This window comes from Vulpes vulpes, chromosome 4 (assembly GCF_048418805.1).
Source record: "Vulpes vulpes isolate BD-2025 chromosome 4, VulVul3, whole genome shotgun sequence".
NCBI lineage: Eukaryota > Metazoa > Chordata > Mammalia > Carnivora > Canidae > Vulpes > Vulpes vulpes.
This window is the reverse complement of record NC_132783.1, coordinates 84,122,308-84,149,759: the sequence shown is the minus strand read 5'-3', so window position 1 is coordinate 84,149,759 and position 27,452 is coordinate 84,122,308. Positions and strand designations below refer to the sequence as shown.

Below are 27,452 nucleotides of genomic sequence, written 5' to 3'. Positions count from 1 at the left end.
GACAAACTGCTGAACCTGTCAAGGATCACCTATCTCCATGTTTCTTGTCACACAATAAAAAGAAAACCCATTTGTTTTTGTCTCTGATAGTCAGGTCTTCTGCAGCTTACAACTGAAGACATGTCCTAAAGACATACCTAACTGATACACCTGATGACTAAGGAGGATGTGGCAAGGCCTTCCCTCTTCTGCCCTCCCACACTTCATCCACAATTTCCCAACCACTGCCCCTGATGCACACAGAAATCACACTTTGCCTTTACAAATATACAAATACATATGAGTGTGTGTGTGTTTACAGCTGGCCAAGAGAAGAAATGGAAGACCTCGGATACCCACTTCCTCCCTACTGGGAGCATCAGGAGGTGCAGTGGCCGCCACTGCCAACAGCTTGATGGGAGTTGTGGTATCGCTGAAAACATCTGACACCTCCTGAGTCATCGCCTCCTGCATCCGGGCTTTCAGATCCTTAAAAACATTGTTTACAAATAAAAATTACCAAAAATGTCCAAAAAGCACATCTGCCAATGTCCTCACTTCAGTGACACATTCATTCATTCATTCATTCAATCTTTCATTCAGTAAGTATTTACTATCAACTATGTACAAAGTACTGCGCCAGCACGGAACAGGTGTAAGATATGAGTCCTATCCTCTAAGAGATCAGTGTCTGGTAGAAAGAGTAAGACAGGACCCACATTTCCCTGGAGACTGCTCCACCCAAACAAGAAATCTTACTTCTTTTCTTGGTGGCCTCTAAGAAATCATACTGAGATTCATGGGGTAGAACCCAAAGAAGACCCTGAAATGAAATGAAGTTCCTCACCACTCCCAATGCTGGAGGAGCCTGATAATGACCACAGAAGCTGTAAGGATGGTTGGGTGGACACAGTCCCAAATTTCTAAGCATTTTCTCACATTACAAGTAAATAAGTTAATGATGGAAATTTCTTTGGGATACATGTTTTTTCAGTTAAGTTTCTGGAATAACTTGATAACCAGTGTATGTATCCATTTCTTAACATGAGTCTAAAGACGGTTCTTAGAAGTCATGAAAAGGCTCCTTTTTGTAGTTATCACACTTAGTCTGATCTAAGTGTTCTGGATTTATACAAAGAAGTCTCAGTCTCTCCCACTGTTTCTCAAGATGAGTAGTTCATGATACCTGAGATGATTTTAGGTGTTAGATTGGTGTTCTTATTTTAATAATTCCATGTTTTCTTTTAAAGAATATTAGGAAAAATATAACTAGCTCATCAAGCTCATGATTTCAGGTTTATTATAAATTTTTCTTTTAAATAAATCTACCTAAGATTAAAAACGGAGTCCATTTTAAGAAAAATATGGACCAAATAAAGAAGTACAGGTGACAGCAGGGCAAATATCCCGAAAGAGCTCCCACTTGACTGAAACTCAGAAAGAAACTTCAGCCGCTGTCAAACACAAGGGAGCTTTTTCCTAATAAGCTCTGGACTTCCTTATATCCTCCTCGATCCACTCTTCACTTTTGCCAGTCTCAAGAAATTATGTATTTTAAAAATCTCTCTCCCTCCCTAGTTTGTCAATAATGGTAAGCACACAGATGTAATGATATATGCTTCCAAGTTTTACCTTTAAGGAGTCTTGGAGCTGAGAGGCAAGTGCTCTCGCCTGAGGACTCTCTCCTTCCCCTCTGGCAGCAAGGTCAGCCAGCTGGGCTGTCAGCTGGTCCACCCGGTCACACTTGGCAAGAAGATCTTGGCGATATGGCCCCATCATGACATTAGCCAGACGATGCCCTTCGGCCACAAGCCCCCGGATGGCAGCCTGACCTGGATCCAGAGGAAAGCACTGTAATTCACGTAGACCCAAAGAAGGCAAGTGTGGTAAACTACTGTATTGTTGGGGTTTTGTTGTTGTTGTTTTTTAATTAATAACATTTTGTGGGGTTTTTGCCCCTCATAATAGAAAACTGTAGGAAATTCAGAAAAGTATAAATAAGAATAGATAATTCACCATAATCCTCAAAAATTGATACAGTTGAACATTTCCTTCTGGTCTTTTTAAAAAGTATTCTACTAATATGTATTCATTTTAATTCCAGTATAGTTCACATACAGTGTCGTATTAGTTTCAGGTGTAAAATATAGTGATTTGACAATTCTGTACATTACTTAGTGCTCATCACTATAAGTATACTCTTAACCCCCTTCATTTATTTCACTCATTCCCCTACCTACATCCTCTCTGGTAACTATCAATTTATTCTCTATAGTTAAGTCTGGTTTTATTAGTTTATTTCAATTTTTGGTTCATTTGTTTTGTTTCTTAAAATCTACAGATGAGTGAAATCATGAGAGAAATGATTTGTCTTTCTCTGACATATTTCACTTAGCACTATACCGTCTAGATCCATCCTTGTTATTGTAAATTTTCTAGTTTATTTGATGCATTGCATGTTCCTATACAAATATACATTTCTCTTTTACAAAATTGAGATCATACTTTACATTAATTTTTCTTGCTTCTTTTATTTAATGGGAGCATTTTTCTGCATCACTGAATATTCTTTAAAAATCATGATCTAAGGGCAGCCCGGAAGGCTCAGCGGTTTGGCTCCTGCCTTCAGTCCAGGGCCTGATTCTGGAGACCGGGGATCGAGTCCCGCATCTGGCTCCCTGCATGGAGCCTGCTTCTCCCTCTGCCTGTGTCTCTGCCCCACCCCCTCTCTGTCCTCTCATGAATAAATAAATAAATATCTTAAAAAAAAAATCATGACCTAAAAAAAATCTATATAATATTTTATATTACTTATAATTATTGATCACATACATATTAAACATTTATATTTATATACATTCTTGTGTGTAATCCCTTAGAAACATGTCTAATTACTTTTTATAATGAATTCCTCTACGTCAAATTGCTAAGTCAATGAGTATGAACTTTTTTAAAGCTCTTAACATGTAATACTAAATTGCTGTTCAGAACATTTATACCAATTTATTCCTCCCCCAGTAAATTATGCATCTGTCTGATTCCCCAACACTGGGAATCACCAACTTAAAAATTTATCTTTTTATCCAACAAATACAGTTAATACAGTTAATAAAGTAAACAGATCTTTCAGCTTCAGATGGCTTGCTATCATAAAATGACCTAAATTCTTATAGATTCATCCCTAAAATCTCCCCAAAATCAAAATTCTCAGTTATCAATTCCACTGGTGACAAGTGATGCAAGAGCCCTTACAAATGAAAATAACCTTGGTACCTAAGTGCCTCTTACTTATTTTCAAAAATTACATTTAACTGGGTACTTTCCAATGACTGTAATAGAAATATAATAGAATAGAAGTATACACAGTTATATACTGAAAATAATTACTTCAAAATTTCAATTCCAATCTAAGGACCTTTCTATTTGCCCATAGCAAGATCATTTATTTGCTAATTCTTTTTGATTAAATCACAGGAATCATATCAGCTACATTTGGAAATGGAGTCATGTTGTAGAATGACTTACTTACCAGGAGCTAAGAACCCTTTCTGCACCTAATTACAGATGAACAAGATCTCTATCAACAACTTGCTTATTTTCACTGAGACCAGTTTAATGAAGGTTAAGTGCACTATGACCTTACCAACACCCCGGTCATCCACTGTGGGATTATCAATCCACCTCTGTGCTTGCTCAATCTTGCCTTCAAGGTGGACAGCTGCCTTGGCGGGCCTGCTGTTGGCCACAGCCCTATTAGTTTTGGTCTGCAAGTTCTGCAGGGCTGTGGCCACCTGTTTGGCCAATGCTCGGGCCTCTGGGGAATCTCCTTTGCCCCTGAAGAGAAAAAAAAAAGCCATCCTGTCACAGACACTATTTACACTGAGATTATTTTAATTGCTATACAAATGCTAATGAGATGATAAATTGCTAATCATTATTATTAGCTTAGTTTGGAAGGAGAATGGTTTATTTGGCACTAAAATAAGAAATTAATAATTTAAATTCAGATTGCATTATCCCAGTTAAAACATTAAATATGAGATTGAGTCATTCTACCTCAATCAAGCTCAACCATCTGGTTAGCTGAGCTCAATCAAGCAACACTCAGCCATTGCAGAAAATACTACTTCCCTCAGGAACTAGGTGGGCTCAAGTAGCCAGTATGTTGTATAACAGTAGTTGAAGTAGTTGTAGAACTAGCTATAGTAGGGGGCACCTGTAGAATTAGCTATAGTAGGGGGCACTATCAGAGTTGGAACTCAAAGGACTGTACTCCTGGGCACCTGGGTGGCTCAGTGGTTCAGCATCTGCCTTTGGCTCAGGTTGTGAGCCTGGGGTCCTGGACTAGTCCTACACCATGCTTCTCCCTCTGCCTATGTCTCTACCTCTCTCTGTGTTTCTCATCAATAAATAAGTAAAATTTAAAAAAAAAAAAAAAAAAGAACTAGCTATAGAACTAGTAGTAGTATGATCCTTTTTTTTTTTTTTTTTTTGAAAGAGAGAGAAAAAGAGAGCACTAGTGTGGTAAGCAGGAGGTAGGGAGAGGGAAAGGGAGAAGTAGACATCCAACTGAGCAGGGAGCCTGATGTGGGGCTCAATCCCAGGACCCTGAGATCGTGACTTGAGCCAAAGGCAGATGCTTAACCAACTGAGCCACCCAGGTGCCCAGGAGTACAGTCCTTTGAGTTCCAACTCTGATAATTACTACTGCAAACACTCCTATTATTTAATCCTACAACAACCCTATAAGGTAAACACCAAAGTTATCCTCGCTATTCAAAAAGCAAAACTGAGGTGCCAAAAGGTTGGACAACTTACCCAAGGTCTATCACTTTCTTTTTTTTTTTTTTTTTTTTTTTTTTTTTGGTCTATCACTTTCTTTGGTGGACTCGGGATTCAAACCTAGGCGCTCTAACTTTTGAGTCCTCACTCTTAGAAACTTACATTGCTATCAAGTAATTCTCCAATCTTTGCTATAACTGATTAAACTGGTTATCTAACTCAAAGACAACAAGGCCACAGTCAAGCAAGGTACCTAATTCCAGTATGGCTAAAAGTCACCTGGGATCTTAGTTTTAAATGCAGATTGTTAAATCTACCATCAAAAGAGATTCTGATCAAGTATGCTGGTGAGGGGTCCAGGGTGTACTTTTTTTTTTTTTTTTTTTTACAACCTTCCCAGATGATTTTAAGGTAAGTTGTCCTTGGTCCATACTTCAAAAACACTACATAGTCAACTAGTGGTGGATCTGGAACTGGAAAGCCATACTATGCCTGGAACAGGTAGGTGAAAGCTAGACAAAGAACCCAAATAAAGTCAACACACAGAGTGAAGCAGACAGCATACCATACAACTATCAAGAGAGGGAGGGAGAAGCTTGCAATTGCCACTAGACCTGGCCATACTTCAAACTATCAAGCTCCATTAGCTGCCTCTACATATTTCTAATAAACTTCCACTTTTTACTTGAGTTAGTTCCTTGCAACCAAAGAACTTCAACAAGACCATCAACACAGAAATAAAAAGAAAACCACAATTATGTATCACAAAGGGAGATTACTGCCCCCAAAACCCTACTCCAAAGACTTCAGGTTCTAACCACTATTAACATATACCAAGTCTAATGCATTTTATATCTCAAGTCTACTTAGAGAAAACTTCAGATGAATCTTCTCTGTCTCACCAATAAAAATGAAAATATTATTCTACCTGCCAGAATGACTAATTTAGATACTCTCCTAAGAACTCCTTTGTGACTTTAAATTTCAATACCTTCTCCGTTATAGAGCTGGACAAAGAAGGTTATTTATCATGGTTCTGATCATGGCTGCTCCTGCTGCCAGGAAGCTATGTATATGTACATGTTATAATAAGGAATGATGGCATGTGACCACACAGGGACATTTGCTGTTGATACCATTACCACCAATTCTCTCTTCATCATTAAGAAACATAATGAGTACCTGATATGTATATGGAATTGTGTTAAGGTCTTTAAAATAGTTTTCTCCTCTCAGTATCTTTAAACTAATAAGAATGTAAACAGATTATATAAATAGGTTAATATTAATGAACATAGACCTAACTGCACAGACATTATATTGTACAATTGTCAAATTATTTATTTTCTCAGTCTAAACAATTCAGTCATCCCCAAATGATCAAGCTTGGTATATAATCAAACTTGAGCTATTATTTAAATTGGTCTCATCACAATTTTCTGCCTAAAGCATGTCTATTCTGCTTCCACTCAGTTCCTATTTCACAGCCCTAGCTAGACAGGAATGTGCTTTTTTTTAACCACCATTGTCCTCTTGGTCAATACAAGACTTGAAAGAACTCCAAGGTGCCTGTCACAGAAAAAAGGTTAGGTTCTCCCATGGAAGAATAGGAAATGAAATATGCAAGTTAAATGAAAACCCAAATCTCACAAAATACTTGACTACGGTAACCCCGGAGAAGAGGCTAGAGGACTGAGGTGGGGAAGAAGAAACTTTTACTTCGACATTGTACTCTTGTAATGTTCTTTCAGCACGTGCTGCAGTTTGTTTAAGAGAGAAAAATACCAATCAAAAGAACAAAGCTACACCTCTTTTCTACATAATCAAAGTGGATGATGCCATGAAAGTCTTTAAACGCAGCAGCTGTGATGAGGACGTCATATTTAAGGATCTTTCATAATAGTTACATAAGAAATAACATTGCTGGGGAAAGAAAAAAGTGTCTTCTTATGCCTCCCCTCCCCACCCCCTCCACAGCATCTTTTCTTAGAGAGCCACAAAAATTATTTTCCTCATATGCCTGGAAATCAGTTATGCCACAAACATGATGTAGCAGGAAAAGTCCTAGCTTAGAAATTAAAAAGTAGATCTCAAAAAAGGAGTTCTTGGCATCCTAAATTTATTCATTTAAAACCATCTGACCAGCAATAAATCATTAAGCCTCAGTTATGGCAATAATAAAATGGAAATAATATCTGACCTAGCCATGTCATACAGAATCAACAGGAATATACTGGAAGAACATCATATGTGCCTTTAACCTACAGCATTCAACCATCTACATGCCAGGGGGAAAAGAGAGATTAAAGGGCAATATCAGAAATTAAATACATACTGTCTCCGCAGATCTGCTAATTTAGAAGTCAGAGCAGATATCTCCCCAAGAGAACGTAGAATGTCATCCCTCTCTTTAGGATCATCACACAACTCTGCTATTTTCCGAGCTTCAGCCAAAGCCCCTCGAATCTGTTCTTCTCCTTCTGGTCCACCATTTGGATCTGCAAGCCAATTCTGCACACACAGAAAGGGGAAAAAAGCACACTGTGATCTCCTCAGAAACTATTTCTTTAAACTTAACAAGGCCATCAGAAAGATCTCAAAAGTAATCACAAGGCACACCAGTGATCACTTTTATAATGCTAATTCTTATTGTTTTACACAGGTTCTTGGCTCAGGTAAAATCAAATCTATCCTTCATCTGGTTATAAGTTATTTTTTCCATACCCATTAGAATAAATATTTTCACAAGCTTTATCTTATCTTTGACTTAATCACACCTTATTAATTCACCTGCTCAAACATTTGTGTTTCTCTGTGAAATGCATGAAAATCATTTTACAGGAGAGTAGCATCCGAAAACTCTAACCCTTTAACAGTGATATGACTAAATATAGTTGTGAATTTTAACATAAAGAACAGTTTAAAAAAAAAAAAAAAAAAGAACAGTTTTCATATTCTGTGATCTCTACCAGGAACTAGGATTTTCTTGGTACTCAGAGTACATTCTTTTAACTAATCAAAGTATTCAAAATTAAGATCTCTATTTCAAAATAGAGATAACATGAGTCTAAATCTGTGGTGACAGGGAGAGGTGTTAACATTGGTAAATGCCGAGAATCAGTCATCACTTAGAAATACTCGTTATCCACCCACAGTAAATAAGAAAGACAGACAAACAGACAGAGATGCAGGATATTTATTTCCCACCCCTCCTGAAAATCATCATTACTACCTGAGCAGCATCAATCTTCTTGGCAATGCTCTGCTTTGAGTTGGTCATAGCTTCCAGCTTGCGGGCTGCATTTTCCACTTTTGCTGTGAGCACATCCAGACCCTGAGACACCTGCTGCGCTTTCTGCATGGCCACTGGTGAGGCTCCTTGTCCTCTGTTCAAAACAGATGTTGTCATTGCACTCTCTCAAATACTTACTGGCAAAATATCATGAGAAGCACAAATATGTCATTTTTGTTAACATGCTTGTCTTTTTCCTTTCCTCCAGCAAATCTGGGGTAGCACAAGAAAACACAGAAATAAAGCAAAACACCCAAATCATCTACTTTCTCCTTTTGCTTTTAAAAATATGCATTAGCTTCCTGGAACTGCATAACCACTTTAAAGACCAGCCTGCAAATTTTGATAATAATGATTCTCCTCTTGATGGTGATTACATAATCAAGTCTGAACTTCAGGGGGAAAATGTGCTTGTGATCTTCTTGCTATGGAGGGTTTGTTACCATAGTAATGTGTGCTTTAGAAAAAAAAATCCCATTAGATTGTCTTATTTATGGGCAAGTATACATCGAAAATATTTCAGGAAGTAACATGCCCAGTGCTACTAAAAGCACAACAAACTGGGACCAAGCAGATCTGTGTTCAAATTCTTAGTCTTGGGACCTGTGAACCTTGTTTATGACAGGCTTTAGCTTTCTCACTTATAAAATGAGGACTGGGTAGGTAACAGGACTTGCCCAGCTTACCCAACAGAGTGGCTTCAAGCAAAAGGGTAAACTATAGAACACTGTGGCAACAAAGCCATACAAATAATATAACTACTGCTGCTATTTAACTGTCATTATTATTATAATAAATCTAATAATAATTGTAAATGTCTACCTTCCACTCCTATGCAATCTATAAATATCAAAACCAGTTGGTACTAAGGAGGAAAAAAGCACTGTTGGTGAGAAACTGGGTTTTTTTTTTTCCCATCATTCTCCTGAAGGACTAATTTTACTATTTTCCTCTCTCGGAAGTGGTACGCTATATTAAAAATGAGGTGCATCATTAGACACTTGTTTTCTTTTTGTAAGAGACTTCCCAAGTCATAACAAAGTAAGATTTGCCACCGTTTCACAAACTCAGATTTTTAAGCCGCTCCGCCTGGTACTCTCAATGATGGGGTGGGGAACTTTATCAGTTGGTAGAAAGGCAAGCTTATCCTCCTAACCTAAGTTTCTGACTTTAGGATGAACTCCAAAACATCATAGCTCCCCTTAATAGTAGCATAGATCTGTCATTCATTTATCTGTTCTCCTAAAATTCATCTTTGTTTTTCATCTATACCAATATGTAAAGTCATGAACTCAATAATATTTATTGCCAAGTATGTTTCTTTTTTTTTTTTTTTTTTTTTTTTTGCCAAGTATGTTTCATTTGTACTTGAGGCTTCCCCTTAGATGTGCTGAGGAGTGGAAGGCTTTTGGGACCTTTTACAATTTAATTTGCTTTTTTCTTTCAACTCTAGTCATTCGTGATGAGAAACTTTTTACAGGACAAAAGTCCAAGTGTGAAAATGTAAAAAATATTTATAATATTTCATTCAAAATAAAAGTTTACTGGGTCCCATGGAGGAAAAATACATCCTTACAACCTAGAAACCCTAGCAACAGAAAAGAAGTTTATCAATGAGGAAATTGTTGCTGAGGCTCAGCCACTAAAATGTTAAATAGCTAGGCATATTTAAGAAAGGCTAACAGGGAGATAGCTTGCTAATCTTTCATCAGAAAAGGACACTGCAAGCTCCAGTGTGAAGCAGGCCCACAGCTCATCACTGTTGTAGCCTTGTCTCTTTACAGATTTACAGTCGATCCCATACAGCAACCACCTTGTTCTCTTGCTCAAATTCATCTTTCTCTAAACACATACAACTGTGTATTCGAGAATTCCAAGTGAAAACTGTCTACCACACTGTGAAAAGGCTGCAGACAAAAGAGCCAGCAGTGAGAAATTAGAAGAGCCAAGAATCTTGTCAAACTGCACTGGCAATTCTCCGAATGGGAACAGAACTTCTTTTTGTCCTTTCTGTAAAGTTCTTGTCATGCTCATGACAGGGGAGACTGCTTCACAGCAGGAGAAAAAGGCTCATTGAGCTCAGTGAGACCGCATTTATTTATGCAGTTCCTTCTCCCTACAAGGTAAAGACTCTTGACCTGAAACCCCTGGAACTTCCAGGGCTACGGTGAATCCACGAACCTCTGGAAATTAAACATATTACACAGGCATGTTTATGGGCACCTTTTTACGTACAGATTAATGGCTTTCATCAGATAAGAATTATCTTGACCCAAAAGGTTAAGAACCACGCCTTTAAGAACTGTATTCTTGGGGGACCTGGCTGGCTCAGTCAGTGGAGCATGTGACTCTTAATTTCAGGGTCATGGGTTCAAGCCCCATGTTGGGTGGGGGGATTACTAAAAAATAAACTTAAAAAAAAAAAGGACTATATTCTTTTTTTCTTTTTTTAAGTAATCTCTACATCCAATGTGGAGCTCAAACTCACAACCCCAAGATCAAGAGTAGCACATTCGACCAGCTGAGCCAACCAGGTACCCCAAGAACTGTATTCTTATGTCTATTCTGTTAATACATTTGAAACCAGGTCTAACAGTGTACAACTTGTCAAGGGGTATTTCTGAGGCCTGTTTGGAGACCCTGCATATTCCAGTTATCTCAAGGTGTTTCATGACATTCTTGAAGCCAAATTAATATTCAGCCACACTAGTAGTCCCCATATTTCAATTCTTGAAATTGAGTTTCAAGAATGCCCATATTATAAAATTCCATAAAAATGAGGATCTTTTAGAACTTCATTGATTCTACGGGTGGGTTCCAAAGAAGCCTATGTTATACTGAGTTTTCTTAATAACAAACTATATATAGTATACAGGGGGAAAAGTTCTAGAAGTCAAGCCTTGAAGTAGGTAAAAGAATTATGAAACCAAATGAATAATGATGAAATAGAAACTCAAAAAATCCTAGAAATAACCAACATACATGATAACCTACTTAAGTGGTTTTTTAAATAATGCGAAACAATTCCAATATTTTCACTCTTTATGTTTCTTTTTACCCATCCTTAATAAAAGATATGCCTACCCATGCCAGACTTCACCACTGTCCCTTATTCATCATAAGCCTGTGGATAGAAACTAAGATACCAGATTTCCATTTCAATTTCAACTTTACTACAAGGCATCTGCCTACTTTAAAAGTTTATCAAAGGGGGATCCCTGGGTGGCGCAGCGGTTTGGCGCCTGCCTTTGGCCCAGGGCGCGATCCTGGAGACCCGGGATCGAATCCCACATCAGGCTCCCGGTGCATGGAGCCTGCTTCTCCCTCCGCCTGTGTCTCTGCCTCTCTCTCCCTCTCTCTGTGACTATCATAAATTTAAAAAAAAAAAAAAAAAAATTAAAAGTTTTTCAAAGGAAAAGTTCACTTCAATCTCAAGAGAATTCATAGACTATAATAATCCGTTATCCATTCATCAAAAAGAACACAGTAAAATTAGCAGGCCCTTACTCTCTGAATCACTTTGTCAGGAATGCCATCCGATCTGTTACCTAACTCAGGTAAGAGTAGAGGAATTTTACCTGGCTCGGAGTTCAGCCACTTGATCAGTCATCTGCCCCAGCATTTTACAGGTTCCCAGGATCTCCCTGCGCTCTTTGCCTGCGCAGAGTTCACCGACTTTTCCAGCTTCATCTAAGATCTGTCTGATGGCCTGCTCACCAGCATCCCCTAAAATAAAGAGATATTCAATATCTACACTGTTGACACATTAATTATTTAGGAAGGATGCTTTACAAGTCACTTCATTCATGAAGAAATGGATGATTTTAAATGACAAGACAAGTGAATAGAAGACAATACATCTGATAGCTAACCATGCCCTAACAACCAGAGGGTGAGGTTTCAACCGCAGATACTTCTAAAAAAGATACTTGGAATCATATCCATCTGGAGATGATAAGCAGCTTGTGGTAAGAATATGGATGATGAAAATAGGCTCTACTAATTTAATACTACTTAGCACCTCTAACCTCCATTAGGCTTTTCACGTCCATTCAAATATTAATCTAAAACTGAATATTAGATTAGAAAATCCATAAAACCTAGCTCAATAACCCATTTGGGTCTTTACATGAGTCAATTTTGCTTTCCAATTCTTATTGGCATCATCATTTAATCTGTTTAATTAAGTACTTTGTTGACATAAATGGAAATCCGCCCAATGGGAACTAAAAGAGAAGAGTTTTTATTCAAAATAATTACCTTTCTGATTCAGGGAAGAAGTGAACCAATAATCTAACAAAGAATGCCCAGTTCAGCTTGGTTAATTCCTCCAGAATGAAAGGTGATTGGTCTTTGCCCTTCATCCTTTTAAGGACCAGTAAATGCTTTGATTACTCAAAACTATCAGAGAATAGAGTATGTCCCTTAATGTTGCAGTAGTTATCTCAGAATGAGGTTATGGGAAGATTTTTCTTTATTTCTTTTGTTGGCTCAACTTTTAGTTTTTTAGTGTATCTGTCAGAGAAGCAGAACTAGATTACCTGGAGAGGCACTGGGATCACGGAGCCAACCTTTGGCCTGGTTCAGTTTGGAGTCTATGGAGGCCAATGCTCTCTTCATGGCTTCAGTGTCCTTTTGAAGAGAAATACAGTTATTTTCTTTGCAAAAACTGAGATACTATGATACAAAGTAAGACAGAGAAAAAGTTACAGCACTTAACATACAATAGCTAACTAAGGTAGTCCTACAACAGCCTTAAAAATACTCTCATCACACCAGAATGCTTATTTCTGTCAAAATGCAGCATCGTGCATGCAAATCTTCAGTTAATTCTATTTTGTTTTCTGATCTATTGCTAAACTGTGAAAACTGGTAAAAATCACTCAAGCCAAAAGATGCTTAACGTCTGCAGCAGGAAAAAGCCCTGTTGTCACATGCCTCATTATCAGCCTTCTACTCAACAATCATCTACTGCGGCCCTGGCACAGCCCTCCCAGCATCAGGGAAGCCTCATTAGCACGTGGTGCCACAAATCACAGTTCTTTTACATCTTGTTCTGAAATACACAAACACTGGATAATGCTTCACTATACTTAATTAATCTGAAAAACGTGGAGTTACTGGCTGGGAAAAAAATGGAAAATTTTAATCTAGCAATTTAGTTTTAATTCCACAAATAAACCACTCCATGTAATGCAAGAAAAAACTGTTTTTCTGGCCTTCTCTGCCATACTCTTCATCTTCCTCATTCTAAGTTCCCTTATCATCCTAACCTGGAAGAAGAGGCAGGATAAAATAAGTGGGTCTCAATTTATTGTTTACAATCAGAATTCATAATAGTTAGTATTAAATTACCATAAAATCTCCCAAGACATAGCATGAAAAGCTGAAGCACACTAAAAATAACACCTATAATTTGATGAAGTTTTTACAATACACAAAAATGTAGAGAACAATGTAAAAAGTACCCAGGTATCCATCCTCACAACTGACAGGCTGGCTATCTTGTAAGTCTCTATTTAACACCTTAAAAGACAGATGAGGTGCTCCTGGGTGGCTCAGTCAGTTAACCGTCTGACTCAATTTCAGCTCAGGTCTTGGGATGGAGCCCCATGTCCAGCTCCATACTGTTTGGGATTCTCTCTGTCCCTCTGCCCCCACCCCACCACTCATGCCTTCTGTCTCTCTCTAAAATAAATAAATAAATAAAATTTAAAAAAAAAAAAAAAAGACAGCTGAACTCCTTTTGCTCTAGGGAACTGGCTCTTACAGAGTCCACACACCAAAGCACACAGTTAACCTCTGAAATTCTAAGCAATGCCCTGAATCTCTAACTTTTTTTTTCACTTCCCAGTCCTGCAACGTGGGGTTCTTAAAGGTGTTGTATCACCACTCTTCCACATGGGGGCACGAGGAGCTTCCCCACTTCTCTAATCCACGCAAGATCCAACCAAAACTAGTACAAAATAAGCACTGGCAGCAAGAGCCCAGTGGGGTAAGGTCAGCAGCCTGACCACAGCTTTTCCAAAGTATCTATTCAAACTATAAGGACTCTCAGCTTTAGTATTTCCTCCTTCCCCATCTAAACAGATAAAGTTTGTTCTTCTGTCTTAACCTCAGCTATCAAAGACTCTAAATAACAAATTCTCAGCCACAGCAACTGAAGAGAAGTGAACTAAATTACCAAAAAAATGTAAATAGAATATTGTTTATTATCAAGTTATATGGAATTATGGAGGCTATCTCTCAAAAGAAGGCAGGGAGAGTCATAAGAGTATCTATTTCGAAATCCATTTGAATTAGTACAAGCAGACAAATGGCATTTTTGAAGTGCTTGTATTCTCAAATAGCTTAAATATCTACTCCTCCTCCATCTTGTTCTACATTAATCTGTATAACAAACCCTGTCTTTAAAAGCCAGCTTTAGCTTGATTCCAGATTAGCAAGGCCCAAATCAATACCTATTTAAAAAGAGGCTCAGACAACTCCCAACCTCAGAGAATTAGATAGCCTAGGGTCTAATACAAGTTACAGGATTTTGTCTAGGCACAGAAAAGAAAAAATCATAATCTCTTCCTAGGGAAGTCTGCGCCTACTCTAAAGAGAAATTATACCCATGTGAAAATAATTTATAATCTTTTAAATAACCATTTCTCTAACACGCTATTATTTTTTCAGTGAAAAAACTGGAAATTGATTTCATTTCAAAAGATCAAATATTTTGTGGGTCTACTCTAGCATTAAAGGCAACTCTTTGAGGGGATCCCTGGGTGGCTCAGCAGTTTAGCGCCTGCCTATGGCTTGGGGCGCGATCCTGGGGTCCCGAGATCGAGTCCCACGTCGGGCTCCCGACATGGAGCCTGCTTCTCCCTCCTCCTGTGTCTCTGCCTCTCTCTCTCTCTGTGTCTATCATGAATAAACAAATAAATAAATCTTTAAAAAATAAAAAATAAAAAAATAAAGGTTACTCTTTAGGGGCTCCTCATTAGCTCAGTCAGTAGAGCATGCATCTCCTGGTCACCAGGTCATGAGTTGGAGCCCCACATTGGACATGGAGCCTACTTTTAAAAAAATAATAAAAATAAATAAAAAGGCTACTAGTCTGGAAACTAACTTTAATTGAGGATTTCCTGCATGATAGGTTCTGTTTTAGGTATTGCTTCCCCTCATTACTTCATTGAACCTCAAATTTAAATGCAATTTTACAAACTAAGAAACAGTCCTACAAATCCAACTAATCACAGGTTTGCTGACATCAAACCTCTTTATTTTATATTAAATGAAATTCATGAATTTTTTTCTTTTACCAAAAAGAGTTGCCAAAGATTCTAACCTTCAGTAATAGTAAGTCTTTCCCTTGTTGATTTTGGCTTTGGTTAATACTGACCAGAAAATAAGCTCTAAAAATCAAAATCCTAATCCTTACTACCATAAATGACTTATTTTATTCTTCACTGCCCAAAAATGATTTGAAACATGATGGAAATAGTAGCTTTGCTCTATTCAGTACCCTCAAAAATCATCGTTTTTCTTCCTAATAAAGCATGAATGGCCACCACACTTCAAGGAAAGAATCTAATCCTCGGGAAGTGAGTAATTTACTCCCGAGTGGGAGAAGATGTGACATCAATAAGCTAAAATTGGGCAGCCCCGGTGGCGCAGCAGTTTAGCGCCGCCTGCAGCCCAGGGCATGATCCTGAAGACCCTGGATCGAGTCCCACCTCAGGCTCTCTGTATGATGCCTGCTTCTCCCTCTGCCTGTGTCTCTGCCTCTCTCTCTGTCTCTATGAATAAATAAATAAATAAAATCTTTAAAAAATAAAAAAAATAAGTTAAAATTAAGAGGTGCTAATTTGCCCCTAAAAAGGATCCATTCAAAGTTGAAATGAAGCTACATTATTTAAAGTGACAATTTCAGTTAGTTACCAGAGTTTTTAATAGCATGAATTTTAGACAATTTTGATGATTTAAAGCAGTAACTGAAAGGACCACTTTCTTTCTTTCTTTCTTTCTTTTTTATTTATTTATGATAGTCACACAGAGAGAGAGAGAGAGAGAGAGGCAGAGACACAGGCAGAGGGAGAAGCAGGCTCCATGCACCGGGAGCCCGATGTGGGATTCGATCCCGGGTCTCCAGGATCGCGCCCTGGGCCAAAGGCAAGCACCAAACCGTTGCGCCACCCAGGGTCCCAAAAGGACCACTTTCGATTCTTTCTGGAACCGATCAAGTTTTGAATAATCATTTAAACACATTACACTTTAATGTCCTATCAAAATAAAAAAGGTCCATGGGAACAAATATTTTGGTCTTCTAAGAATCCCATATATAGTTCTTTTGAAGAGCAGTCTTTACTCTGGAATTGACAGAACTGTCATAAGCATCATAAGAAGTATATTAATAGAGAAAAAAATCGTCATTGGAGTATCTTTGTAAAATCTCAAATTTGGAAAAGAGAAAAGTCTCCACTACTCTCTTCTCTGGGTTTTTGTTGTTCTTTTTTGTTTGTTTGTTTTGTTTTGTTTTGAAGAGTGAGTGTAAAAAAGACCAGATCTAGGCACGCAGTTTTAGGGACAGCTAACAGGAATCTGGTCACCTCCCCAAGGTCCATTTTACAGTGAAATTCTTATGAGTTCAGATTTTAAATGAAAAAACCACACTGACTTGGCAGTCGCACGCACACCAAAAGGTGGAAGGACAACCTTAAAAGAACTACTTTTTATATGCTCTCCCAGGAACTGAAACACTCCTGAAATTTAATATAGAGTTAGTTCTAAGGAACACAGAATAGTACTGAGAACCCTGGAGTTCCTCCTAGAGATAATCAAAAGGAACTGTGATAGAAAAAGTGAGGTCCTACAATGCCATGTTCTAGAAAATTTTCAATATGGGACTAAGGACTGCCTCTTGTTTGCTGCCCAATCTACTCTCCCTTTTCCCATTGACACCTCCCCTCCCCACTCTTCCCACTCTGTTCCATTACTGATGGCATTTCCACTCCTTAATCCGTGTTTTAAACAAATGTTTCTGGAAAGAATAAATGGGCAGTAGAACAAAATCTTACAAACTACATTTAAGTAACGAGAGAAAGTTGTCTCCCCCTGAGACTTCAGGCAAATTAGGCTTTAGTTCCTCATCTTTAAGAATACCTCCCCAGCTCTAAAATGCAATGCCACCTATGTGTGTACAATCAGATGTACCAAGTAGAAGATCACTTGGATGAGAAGGGAAATATCAATTGCTTCAACATTTTGGGCTCTTCTTCAGTTTGAGGGGAGGGGCTAAAATATGATAAATGTCTGAATTAACTACTTATCTCAAACTCTAAGAGATAAGTCCTCTATTGTATTAGCTGCTAAAAGAAAACAGTCTAAGACTCATTAAAAAGTTCAAATATTGTCAAATCATTATGCGTGCACTTGAAACTATTATAACATTATATGTCAACTGTATTTCAGTAATAAAAATAAAACATCTAAAGTAGAATCGTTTTAATTAATCAAGTCAATCTTAAATCATGTTTCATTTTCACAGTAGATATTCTAATAAAAAAAAAAAAACCCGCACTTACAACCTTATTTTTTCAAAAATGAAATAAATATCAACACTTAAACCTCAACTGTCTATAAGTAAGACCAAGTCAGATCACAAGTTCTAACCAGTTTTTCCTTCTCTGGTAGGGTACAGAAATCTTCTGTGCAAGACATCTTGTGAGTCAGTCACTACTTTTACCCCACCACCAGCCTAGGCCTACAGGGGCAGGAGATCCACAAGAACTAATTCTATGGGAGCCTGGGTGGCTGAGACGATGAAGCATCTCCTTTCATTCAGCTCAGGGCATGATCTCAGGGCCCTGGGATCGAGGCCTACATTGGGCTCCCTGCTCAGCGGGCAGTCTGCTTCTCCTTTTCCCTGTGTGCTATCTCTCCCTCTCTCTCAAATAACTAAACAAAATCTTCAAAAAAAAAAAAAAAAAGGGAAGAACTAATTCTGAATAACAGCATGGGATGACTCAGGTCCAGTTGTAGGAGCATCTAGGTAGGGTAAAAAAATTCTTAGCTTAAAATTTTTCTCACTTCCTCTTAATTCTCAGCATGCATCAAGAGACAAGTAATATAAATATTTTAAAAAGAGATTGCTAAATTTACAAAGGGCAGAATTAGAGTTGTGTTTAATTCACAAATTTCTTTCATAATGAACACTAAATTCATTTTTAATGATCACTATACGAAGATTATTGATTTCAGGAGGGGAAAATTTTTATTCTCAAAATAAAATGAAGCATTTAAACTCAAAGTACTTTTAAATGTGTAAATATGTAATTTGAATGTAGGTATAAAAGGTAAAATAATCAGCTATTGCACTGCCTCTTTAAGAACTTAACTTATTCGGCAAGACGCACTTTTACCAAAAATTTTTTCCACTTACTTTCTTCCCCCACTTTTCTAGAGGAACCATCACTTTCCAGGAGAAAACTGCACCAATGGGGAAGCATGAAACAAGTATGGTAAGACAAAGTTAATTCTTAATTGGTAGGGTCGAGAGGAGGTAAAAGATATCACGTATTAAATAGAATAGGGACTCAGTGTTCACAGATAGAGGCAAGGTCTGATTAATTCACTGCTTACAGGTGAGCAATGAAAGATGCATAATGCTAGTAAACTGAAAAATAACCAAAATTCTTGGTACCAGTTTACCTTTTCAAGGTAAATTTTTTTTTCCTCATTATTCTTGCAACTAATAAAAGTAATTACAGTTCAGGGGTAGCTGGAAGTAGAGTAGATGGGGATGGGGTCAGAAGTAAGATTTTTCATGTATATCTTTTTATAGCATTTTGATTTTTGAACCAGGTAAATGTAAAACAAAAACAAAATGAGACTTAAAAATGAACACTTCTTGCTCATTCTGATGTCATTTTGTACTTGAGCTTCTTTTGGTTGAACTAATTTTATTTACTTTCTTTCATTCTGATAGTTTTGCAACACCCCGTACAGTCTGGTTCCTTCCAGATCAGCATAAAAATGAGACAGCTACAAGAATGTACACAGTGGGGACCAGGTTCATTTCCCTTGTATATCTCCCCAGGTGCCACATCTTTATCCTGAAAAACTCAACTGACCACATTTCAAAAAAAAAAAAAGAAGAAGAAGCAGCATCTCTCACTTGTACAAATGGCACTTGTACAAAATAAAGCTCAGCAACACTTATTTACTAAATGATGGATAACTTTTCCCCTCCAAAAATAGAAAAACATTGAGGTGGTAAGACCTGCTCCTCTTTTTTTGCTATTTCTCATCTGCTAGAAGCAAAAGAGAGAGAATAAGGAAAGAGATTAGGTTAGGGGAATGTGAGGTCATGGAGAACTATGGATGATTCACAGCTTAGCAGAACATGCAGTGAACCACGGGCTGAAGTTAGGAAAAATCTTAGATACACTTAACTTTTTCCCTTTTTGATTTTGAAGGCTAGGGTCACTGTGAAGGACAGGTGACCCATCTAAACTCTTCAACCTACTCATTTTCATTATGGTTTAAAACCTCAATGACACATCTCCAAAAGCAGAGACTGATATGAAATGCAAATAGAGAGATGGCATCTGCTACAAGTTTCATTTCCCAAGAACAGGGTCCATAGGTCACTTGGAGGTCACCCAGCTACTTAGAGAAACTTGCCCTTCAAACTAAGTCAGTGGGAATGACCAGGCCAAAACAGTTCTCAGGAGCCTGTTCAAAAAGATGAAAGCATCCACCAAATACAGAAAGCCTGATATCCCATAGTAATGTCTTTTATTTTGCTCTCCCAAAAGCAATAATTCAATATGAGCCAGAGTCAGTGCCTGGCACAGCCCCGAGGCCCTATTAAATCACATTCTGACACATATTCGAGCACAGTGTTACACACCGGCACACAGAATAAGGCACAGCACACAGCACAAGAAAACCTTACAGACATGCTTTTTTCTCTTTTTAAGCGAAAAAGAGACTAGAGGGCAAGAGAAAGCTTACCTTCTAAATGTGAGAAAAAGAATAAAACAGACAAGAGAACAAAAAAAAGATGCATAAAGAAGTCATAACAGGGAAGTGAAAGTTGTCAAATATGCAAAAGCAAAATTAAGTAAAATATCAAAGACTTAATAAAATGATTTTACCATATAGATTGAAAATACAGTCTTAAAACTTGTTCAAGAACTTTGTGTCTCTGTAAAATCCATAGTTAAGCTAATTTCCTTCTGCATATTTAGATTCACTTTCTGGGCAATATGATTTTAAGACCCAGCTTTGACCTTACCTTAGAGGTGTTCTGAAGAACAAACACAACCCTACTGAGCACCCAATGAAAGTCATACAACAAATCCCCTCTTTCTATACAACCATACTGGGCACCCAATGGAAGTCATACTACAAATCCCCTCTTTCTATACAACCATACTGGGCACCCAATGGAAGTCATACTACAAATCCCCTCTTTTCGAGGGGGGGCCCTGGAAACATCATTTGGGTGGAGAAGCTGGATCCTGGAGGCAGTGTGTTTCCCCCATTGGTTGTACCTTGGGCTCCTATAAGGAAAGAATAAACCTAAGTGCCTCAGATCTCCCAGACAGTCACTAGACAGGGAAAAGTAGACCAGAGCAGTATCAACCTAAGATCACTGCTGCTAGGCTCCAGAAGGAATCAACCCTTCTGGAGTTCAGGAAGAAATTCTAGATAAAGGGTGAAGGAACCCCTCAAACTCAAGGACGAATATGAAAACCAATATTTTAATTAAGCTTTCCTTAAGGAAAATGGTATGACAAACAGACACACCTAGAAAGGCCAAGAGTTTCTCCTCTGTAGATTTCTTAGGTCAAAGATTGGTTAAGGAAAAGTTTCCATAAAATTAAATTAACAGTCATATTCTGTATCTTCCTTGGTCACCTAGCAACAACCACCCATATAATAAGGCAGGGTTCCCACCCAGGGGAGTATACACCCTACAAGAATTCCTCCACCAGCCCAATGAGTGTCCAGCTTAAAGAAAAAGCTACACATCTCAGTCTTCAACCAGCCATTCACCCCACATGCCTATTTATTTGTTCTAGCCTGGGGCAAAGGAAATTTGCAAAAGCAGCAACTAACTCATGAAACCCAGGAAAAGTGAAGTAGAAATCATTTCATAATATCTCAGTAGTCTTACACTACCCACAATTACAAGATAAAGTGTGAGGGGGAGAATTCAGGAGTTTGCTTATTTCTCTTCCAATAACACTTACCTTGCTAGCCCAGGCATCTTCATCCCAAGAAGTGAGTTGTAATACACGAATGATCTCATTAATTTCAGCACTCATCTTCTCTACAGTAAAATTGCGATTTTTCAAAGCTTCTTCTATTCCTTGGTTTTTTGAATTTTTAGTTGTTACAAAAATCTTCATAGCTATAAAAAAATAAACAAACAATCAGAAACTAAGCTCGGAATTTAAACTTGCTGTATAAAAACATTCACACAAGATGTTCCACACTTTGAGTACATGTTTTGGGTTTCTAAGGTCTTAAAAAGACTATATTAGGCTAGCTCAGTCAGTAGAGCATGTGACTCTTGATCTCAGGGTTTTAAGTTTGAGCTCCACATTGAGGGTAGAAGTTATTTAAAAAAGAAATCTTAACAACAGAAAAGAATGTTAAAAACAAAACAAAACAAAACAAAACAAAAAAACACTGCAAGTCTGCCAATGAAGTTCCACTATCAGTAACTTTAAGGTACAAGACATCATTAAAACATGATCAGGGAGTTAACTTAACATGCATATACTGATGACCTACAATCACAAAATACCCAGTGTCTTTCTAAATCAGTTATCTTCCCAGCCCTAACACTGGCCCCATCTAACATACACCTAACAGGACAAGATGAAAACAGTCAATAAAACTAAATGGAGTATCCTGCTATATCCCATCGTAATGGAAGATCCCAAAATGTTGAGTTTATCTTCCGGAATTTCTCTCAACATGTAGCAGGAACTTTCTAACCCCCAAAAGTAAAGAAGACGAAAATATTAATTTGAAGCACTGGAGAAAAAGGCTATCTTCCCATAAAACAATTAAAATTGTTAAAAATTAATCGACACTGGGACACCTGGGTGGCTCAGCAGTTGGGCGTCTCTGCCTTTGGCTCAGGGCGTGATCCCGGAGTCCTGGGATCAAGTCCCCCATCGGGCTGCCTTGAGGAGCCTGCTTCTCCCTCTGCCTATATCTGTATCTCTCATAAATAAATAAAATCTTAAAAAAAAAAACAACAACAATTAATTGACACACTACTAAGTGACCTAGATCAGAAAGAAATCTTACTCTCAAAACCTTTCTACCACATGGAACAGCCCCTCAAAAACATATTTCCCATGGAGATTATAAGACTCTACTTACAATTTTTTTGTTTTCTAGTTCATATGAGGGCGTTCTGAGCTCCTATACTCACCTCTCCTTTTTTAGCTACTACCTAAAATGTCAAAGCAGGAAGGCAGGAACTGAGGATGACCGTGCCATGCCTCATAAAATTTTGAAAATAGAGCTGCCCTCTTCTGATAGTTAAACTAATTCACCCATAACTTAAGATAACTTACGTAAACTGTGAGGTGTCTGGTAGATACTAGACAATAAATATAGCTCCCTTTTGCTAGCTGAGACAGCCGCCACCAGGCTCTACCCAGTGGGAAAGTGGTCGCATGTGGTATATAAACCACCAACTCTATAAATGTAGAGAACAGTTAAATGTCTTTTAGGAAAAACTGTGTTAGCATGACACTGAAAAGGGCTTTGGGCTCACTTCTTTATCCTACAGTGCTCAATAATATCTATTCCGGCTCCTAATTTTTTTTCATAACACGAATAAAAATGTAAAAATTCCTATAGATACTCCATCTCCCAGAAAACAGGACTATTAGAACTTCAGAACAGAGCTGGGCAACAGGAAGGGCAGCTTCAAACAAAGAAAAGGAGGAGAGCTCTCCTTCTGGTGAATACTGATGAATACTGGTTCTTAGCCAATCAGCTGCAGCCATGTGGTAACACCCAATCTATCAGGTCTCATTCTTACCCAGCCTGAAGGACAGGCAACTAAGCAGTAAAGGAAAATTAACAACAGAGTTTAGAGTATGTTGACATTTTTTTTTTCCCCTGTAAGATAATGTAGAAGCAGAAAATACCTGAAATGAGAACTGGCAGCAACTCTTTCACGGTGTTCATGGAGTTCACCAACATCACTCGGTGCTCCTGGTGAGTCAGTTCCTGCTGCCTCTCATCAATCATCTTGGCCATCTTAGTCATTCCTGAGGCATAAGGAATAAATCGTGCAGGGTGAGTAGTGAAACATTGCAGACTGGCTTTCTGAGCCTAAATCCATTATGAATGATGATGAAAGTCCAAAATGCCCACTTAAATAACAGATACTACCACTGAACTGTAAGCATTTATGACATAGAATATTCTGGACAATTCTTACTTAATCCAATTTCATTCATTTCTATTAAACATACTTTATTAAATGTAAGTCCTAGGGCACCTGGGTGGCTCAGTCAGTTAAGCGTCCGCCTTCAGCTCAGGTCATAATCCCAGGGTCCTGAGATCAAGCCCCGCATCGCAAGGGGCGCCCTGCTCAGCAGGGAATCTGCTTCTCCCTCTGCCTCCACCCCTCCCCCCTACTCATACTCTCTCTCAGGCTCTCTCAAATAAATAAATAAAATCTTTAAAAATTTTAAAACATAAGTAAATAAGTAAATAAATGAAAGTCCTATATATGACATAATTTTCACACGTTTGACACAAATACTTCACAAATACAAAACATACTGAAAAAGTAAATATATGTCTGTTAAAAAATAAATAAAAATATTTTTCCTGGTTACCACACATACCAGGCTCATGTCATGTGTCTGGCCACTGTGTCTACATAAGAATCTCATGCGAGCCTAGTACTGAGAATCCAGTGGCTGAAAAAAATCTTAAGAATTACAATAATGCGTTTTGTTTTCATCTTTATATTTTTCTGTACTTCCCAACTTGTCCAAAATAAGCAAGTACTATTTTTATAATTAGAAACAAACAGAAATATTATAAAAATAATTATAGTTAGGACAGCAATCAAAAGCATCTGGTGTTTTGGAATCAGTCTGCTAGCCCTTTTTGTTTACTTTGGTTATTATTCAAAGGTGCTGTGTGATTCTCTAAAGCTTGGGTTTTCAAACTGTTCCTAGGATTTCTTAAGCAGTTTCACAGGTCATCAAGGGGTACCAAAGGGGGGAGGAAAAGGAGTGGTTGCCCCTGCTTCATTCAGAGTAGCTCCATTTTTGTCTTTTATATATTGGGATTCTGCGTAAGATTTTATTTGAAGAAATAAATTTTTCCCTAGTCCTATGGGAAAGTTTAAAGAATACTGCTCTAAAGGCATTTCCTGGTGATCTTCATTGATGGCTCAGAGAAATTCTTAAATGCCAGAGGTTTACAGAATGACTGTATCGGAACCTCATGAAAATACCGTTAATTGAGAATCATTTTTACCTAAGACAAAAGATTTTTTTTTAATTTTTTTTTTTTAATTTATCTATGATGGTCACAAAGAGAGAGAGAGAGAGAGAGGCAGAGACACAGGCAGAGGGAGAAGCAGGCTCCATGCACCGGGAGCCCGACGTGGGACTCGATCCCGGGTCTCCAGGATCGCGCCCTGGGCCAAAGGCAGGCGCCAAACCGCTGCGCCACCCAGGGATCCCCGACAAAAGATTTTTATAAGGTGATCTTTTATACTGACAAGTTAAACATCTGATGTGCCTTTTCATTGGTCTCAATCATACTTTAAGAACCCTCCAGAGTTCATGCTATATGACTATAAGAGAAAAAGCTGGTATCTGTTCACGTATTTTGAATATTCAATTCTCAGGTGACTAAACAATCATTTCAAAATGAGATTTAGTCACAGTAGCTATTCTCTCCTTTTAGGTCTGATAATATTATGCAGCCTCCGGCTAGGGCATGAATCCATAATAGTAGGCGGGCTAATTAATGAGCTAAGAGGTCTTAAAGAGCTATGGGCCAGCTGGCAGACAGTGAAGGAATGCAGTATAATGTGGAATGGAGAGGTCAGAATTCAGGGTGGCCTTAAAGCATTACAGTAATAGAAAAGTATTTCCTACATTCTCCAGCAACATTTGCAATGTCTAGTTTAATTCATTAGGCAGGGCCAGGATTTGTAGAAAGCAGATTCAGCTTTCAGAAACAATGATACCTCCTCAGTAGAAACACAGTGTCAGCTCCATCAACAGAGCAGAGACACCTAAAAGCCCAAAGCATCATTATTTATCTTCTGCAAAAAGCAGGCGGGAGTACTCCTTTCACCTTGATCAAACATGGACAATCCACAAAAAAATTTATTATAAAAACTGGACACAACTAACCTGGTCCAAGATTCTTTGTGTAGGTGACCAAATCTTCCATAGTTTCCACCACTTCTGCCACTGTAAGATATTCCAAAATTCCTTTGCAAACTCTAATAATTTTACGAACCTGTAAACATATTTTAGTGAGTGAACAATATGTAGAACATATGGGAGAACAATATACAGAACAATATGTAGAAAACATGCTACTTCAGGGGGTAGCCTTTTGACATTTTCTCATCCTAAAACATCAGCAATCCTCCAATTATTACCTTTAAAACTATCTTTCAGATTTTTGTCTGGAAGAGGACTGCATGGGCCTCAGATTGCCTACCTCAGCCTCATCGAAGGTGAGGAGCAGGTCTGATGTGCCGGAGAGGATGCCCCTTGACCCATCAATTAGATAATCTCGAGCAGGCACTGAGTAAGGATCTGACTGAAGCATCTGGGCTGCCTGGACAAGCTTGGTGCAAGCATTCTCAACCCTGTGGGAAGGAACATGGAGTTTAACCCACTGGCAGAACCAAGTAGAATATGACACGCAAATACAAAGAACGTTAATGGACATAGTCACATTTTTTTTCTGATATGGAAAATAGCCAAGACCAATTTATAATAGGACCTAAGTTTTAGCTTTTAAAATCAACAATAAAGGGCTGCACGTCCATTCATCCACCCATCCATTCATTCATTCATTCACTTCATTCACTGCACTAAGCCCTTGTTCTTTGTTATTTCCTGGCAACAAAAAATGATGACAAAATGGTTTGGACCTTTCACTTTAGGTTGCTATACATCTCTGAAACACCATTAAAAGACACTACACTAAGAACAGAAATCCTTGACAACAGTTTCAGATTTAATATCTGGAAATAAAATGCCAAAGTACTGTATTAAGTGAAATTTAATAATCAGATACAAAGGATTAGGAGGAAACAAAAAGTATGAAGTAATGCATAGATTTCCCATTCATCTAGCTAAATGGATTTGACAAATCCACTGAACTGTTTGAAAACCACCCTATAAAACCATTTTGTTAATTAAAATGTCACTAGCATTAATAACAAACAGTTATTAATAGTTTAATGTTAATACAGCTTAATAATATAGACAACCTGATCATATGTAACAATAAATGAATGAATGAATCAGTGAAGAGCTAGACCTCATTGCTGTGGCTGTGGATCACTCCTAGAAAACTAGTTGTTTACTGTTTCTTTTTAATTTTTAAATTAAAGTTTTAATTTAACTTATAGAACTTGTCTATTCATATCTATGACACAGTCAGTGAAAAATCACCTTCTTTCTACTATCTCCTAGGCTTTCAAATCCCATCTACTTGCAACCAATGTTATAGAGTCTCCTCTGTTTCTTCAAAATAAAATATTTTATTCATAGAAAAACAAAAACAGGCTTCCACCTTTTTTATACAAAAATAGGATAACAGGCATACTCTCCGCATTCTGCTTTTCCCACTTAAAATTTAACTTAGAGGGCGGCCCCGGTGGCTCAGAGGTTTAGCGCCACCTTCAGCCCAGGGTGTGATCCTGGAGTCCCAGGATTGAGTCCCACATTGGGCTCCCCACATGGAGCCTGCTTCTCCCTCTGCTTGTGTCTCTGCCTGTGTCTCTGCCTCTCTCTCTCTCTCTCTCTCTCTCTCTGTCTCTCTGTCTCTCATGAATAAATAAATAATATCTTTTAAAAAAACTTCTTTAATTTAACTTAGAGGGATCCCTGGGTGGCGCAGCGGTTTGGCGCCTGCCTTTGGCCCAGGGCGCGATCCTGGAGACCCGGGATCGAATCCCACGTCAGGTTCCCGGTGCATGGAGCCTGCTTCTTCCTCCGCCTGTGTCTCTGCCTCTCTCTCTCTCTCTGTGACTATCATAAATAAAAATTAAAAAAAAAAAAATAATTTAACTTAGAGATGTTCTAATTAAAGTACATTAAGAGCCTCCTCATTCTTTAATAATCCACATAAACTAGTCCATAATTTATTAGCCTGC

General features: G+C 38.1%; 1 protein-coding gene across 2 annotated transcripts in view; it reads right to left on the bottom strand.

Annotated features, from left to right (window-relative positions):
• Nucleotides 1-27,452, bottom strand: part of VCL (vinculin) — a 113,539-nt gene that overhangs the window by 21,544 nt on the left and 64,543 nt on the right. For both annotated transcript variants that reach the window (XM_026004971.2, XM_026004978.2), the window contains exons 3-13: nucleotides 25,784-25,934; nucleotides 25,468-25,576; nucleotides 23,227-23,349; nucleotides 21,301-21,461; nucleotides 12,595-12,685; nucleotides 11,632-11,779; nucleotides 7,994-8,147; nucleotides 7,097-7,272; nucleotides 3,623-3,813; nucleotides 1,612-1,811; nucleotides 340-468 (exon numbers count right to left, since the gene is read on the bottom strand). In XM_026004971.2, the coding sequence (XP_025860756.1) occupies nucleotides 340-468; nucleotides 1,612-1,811; nucleotides 3,623-3,813; nucleotides 7,097-7,272; nucleotides 7,994-8,147; nucleotides 11,632-11,779; nucleotides 12,595-12,685; nucleotides 21,301-21,461; nucleotides 23,227-23,349; nucleotides 25,468-25,576; nucleotides 25,784-25,934 (1,633 nt within the window). The remainder of the gene's footprint in view (nucleotides 1-339; nucleotides 469-1,611; nucleotides 1,812-3,622; nucleotides 3,814-7,096; nucleotides 7,273-7,993; nucleotides 8,148-11,631; nucleotides 11,780-12,594; nucleotides 12,686-21,300; nucleotides 21,462-23,226; nucleotides 23,350-25,467; nucleotides 25,577-25,783; nucleotides 25,935-27,452) is intronic.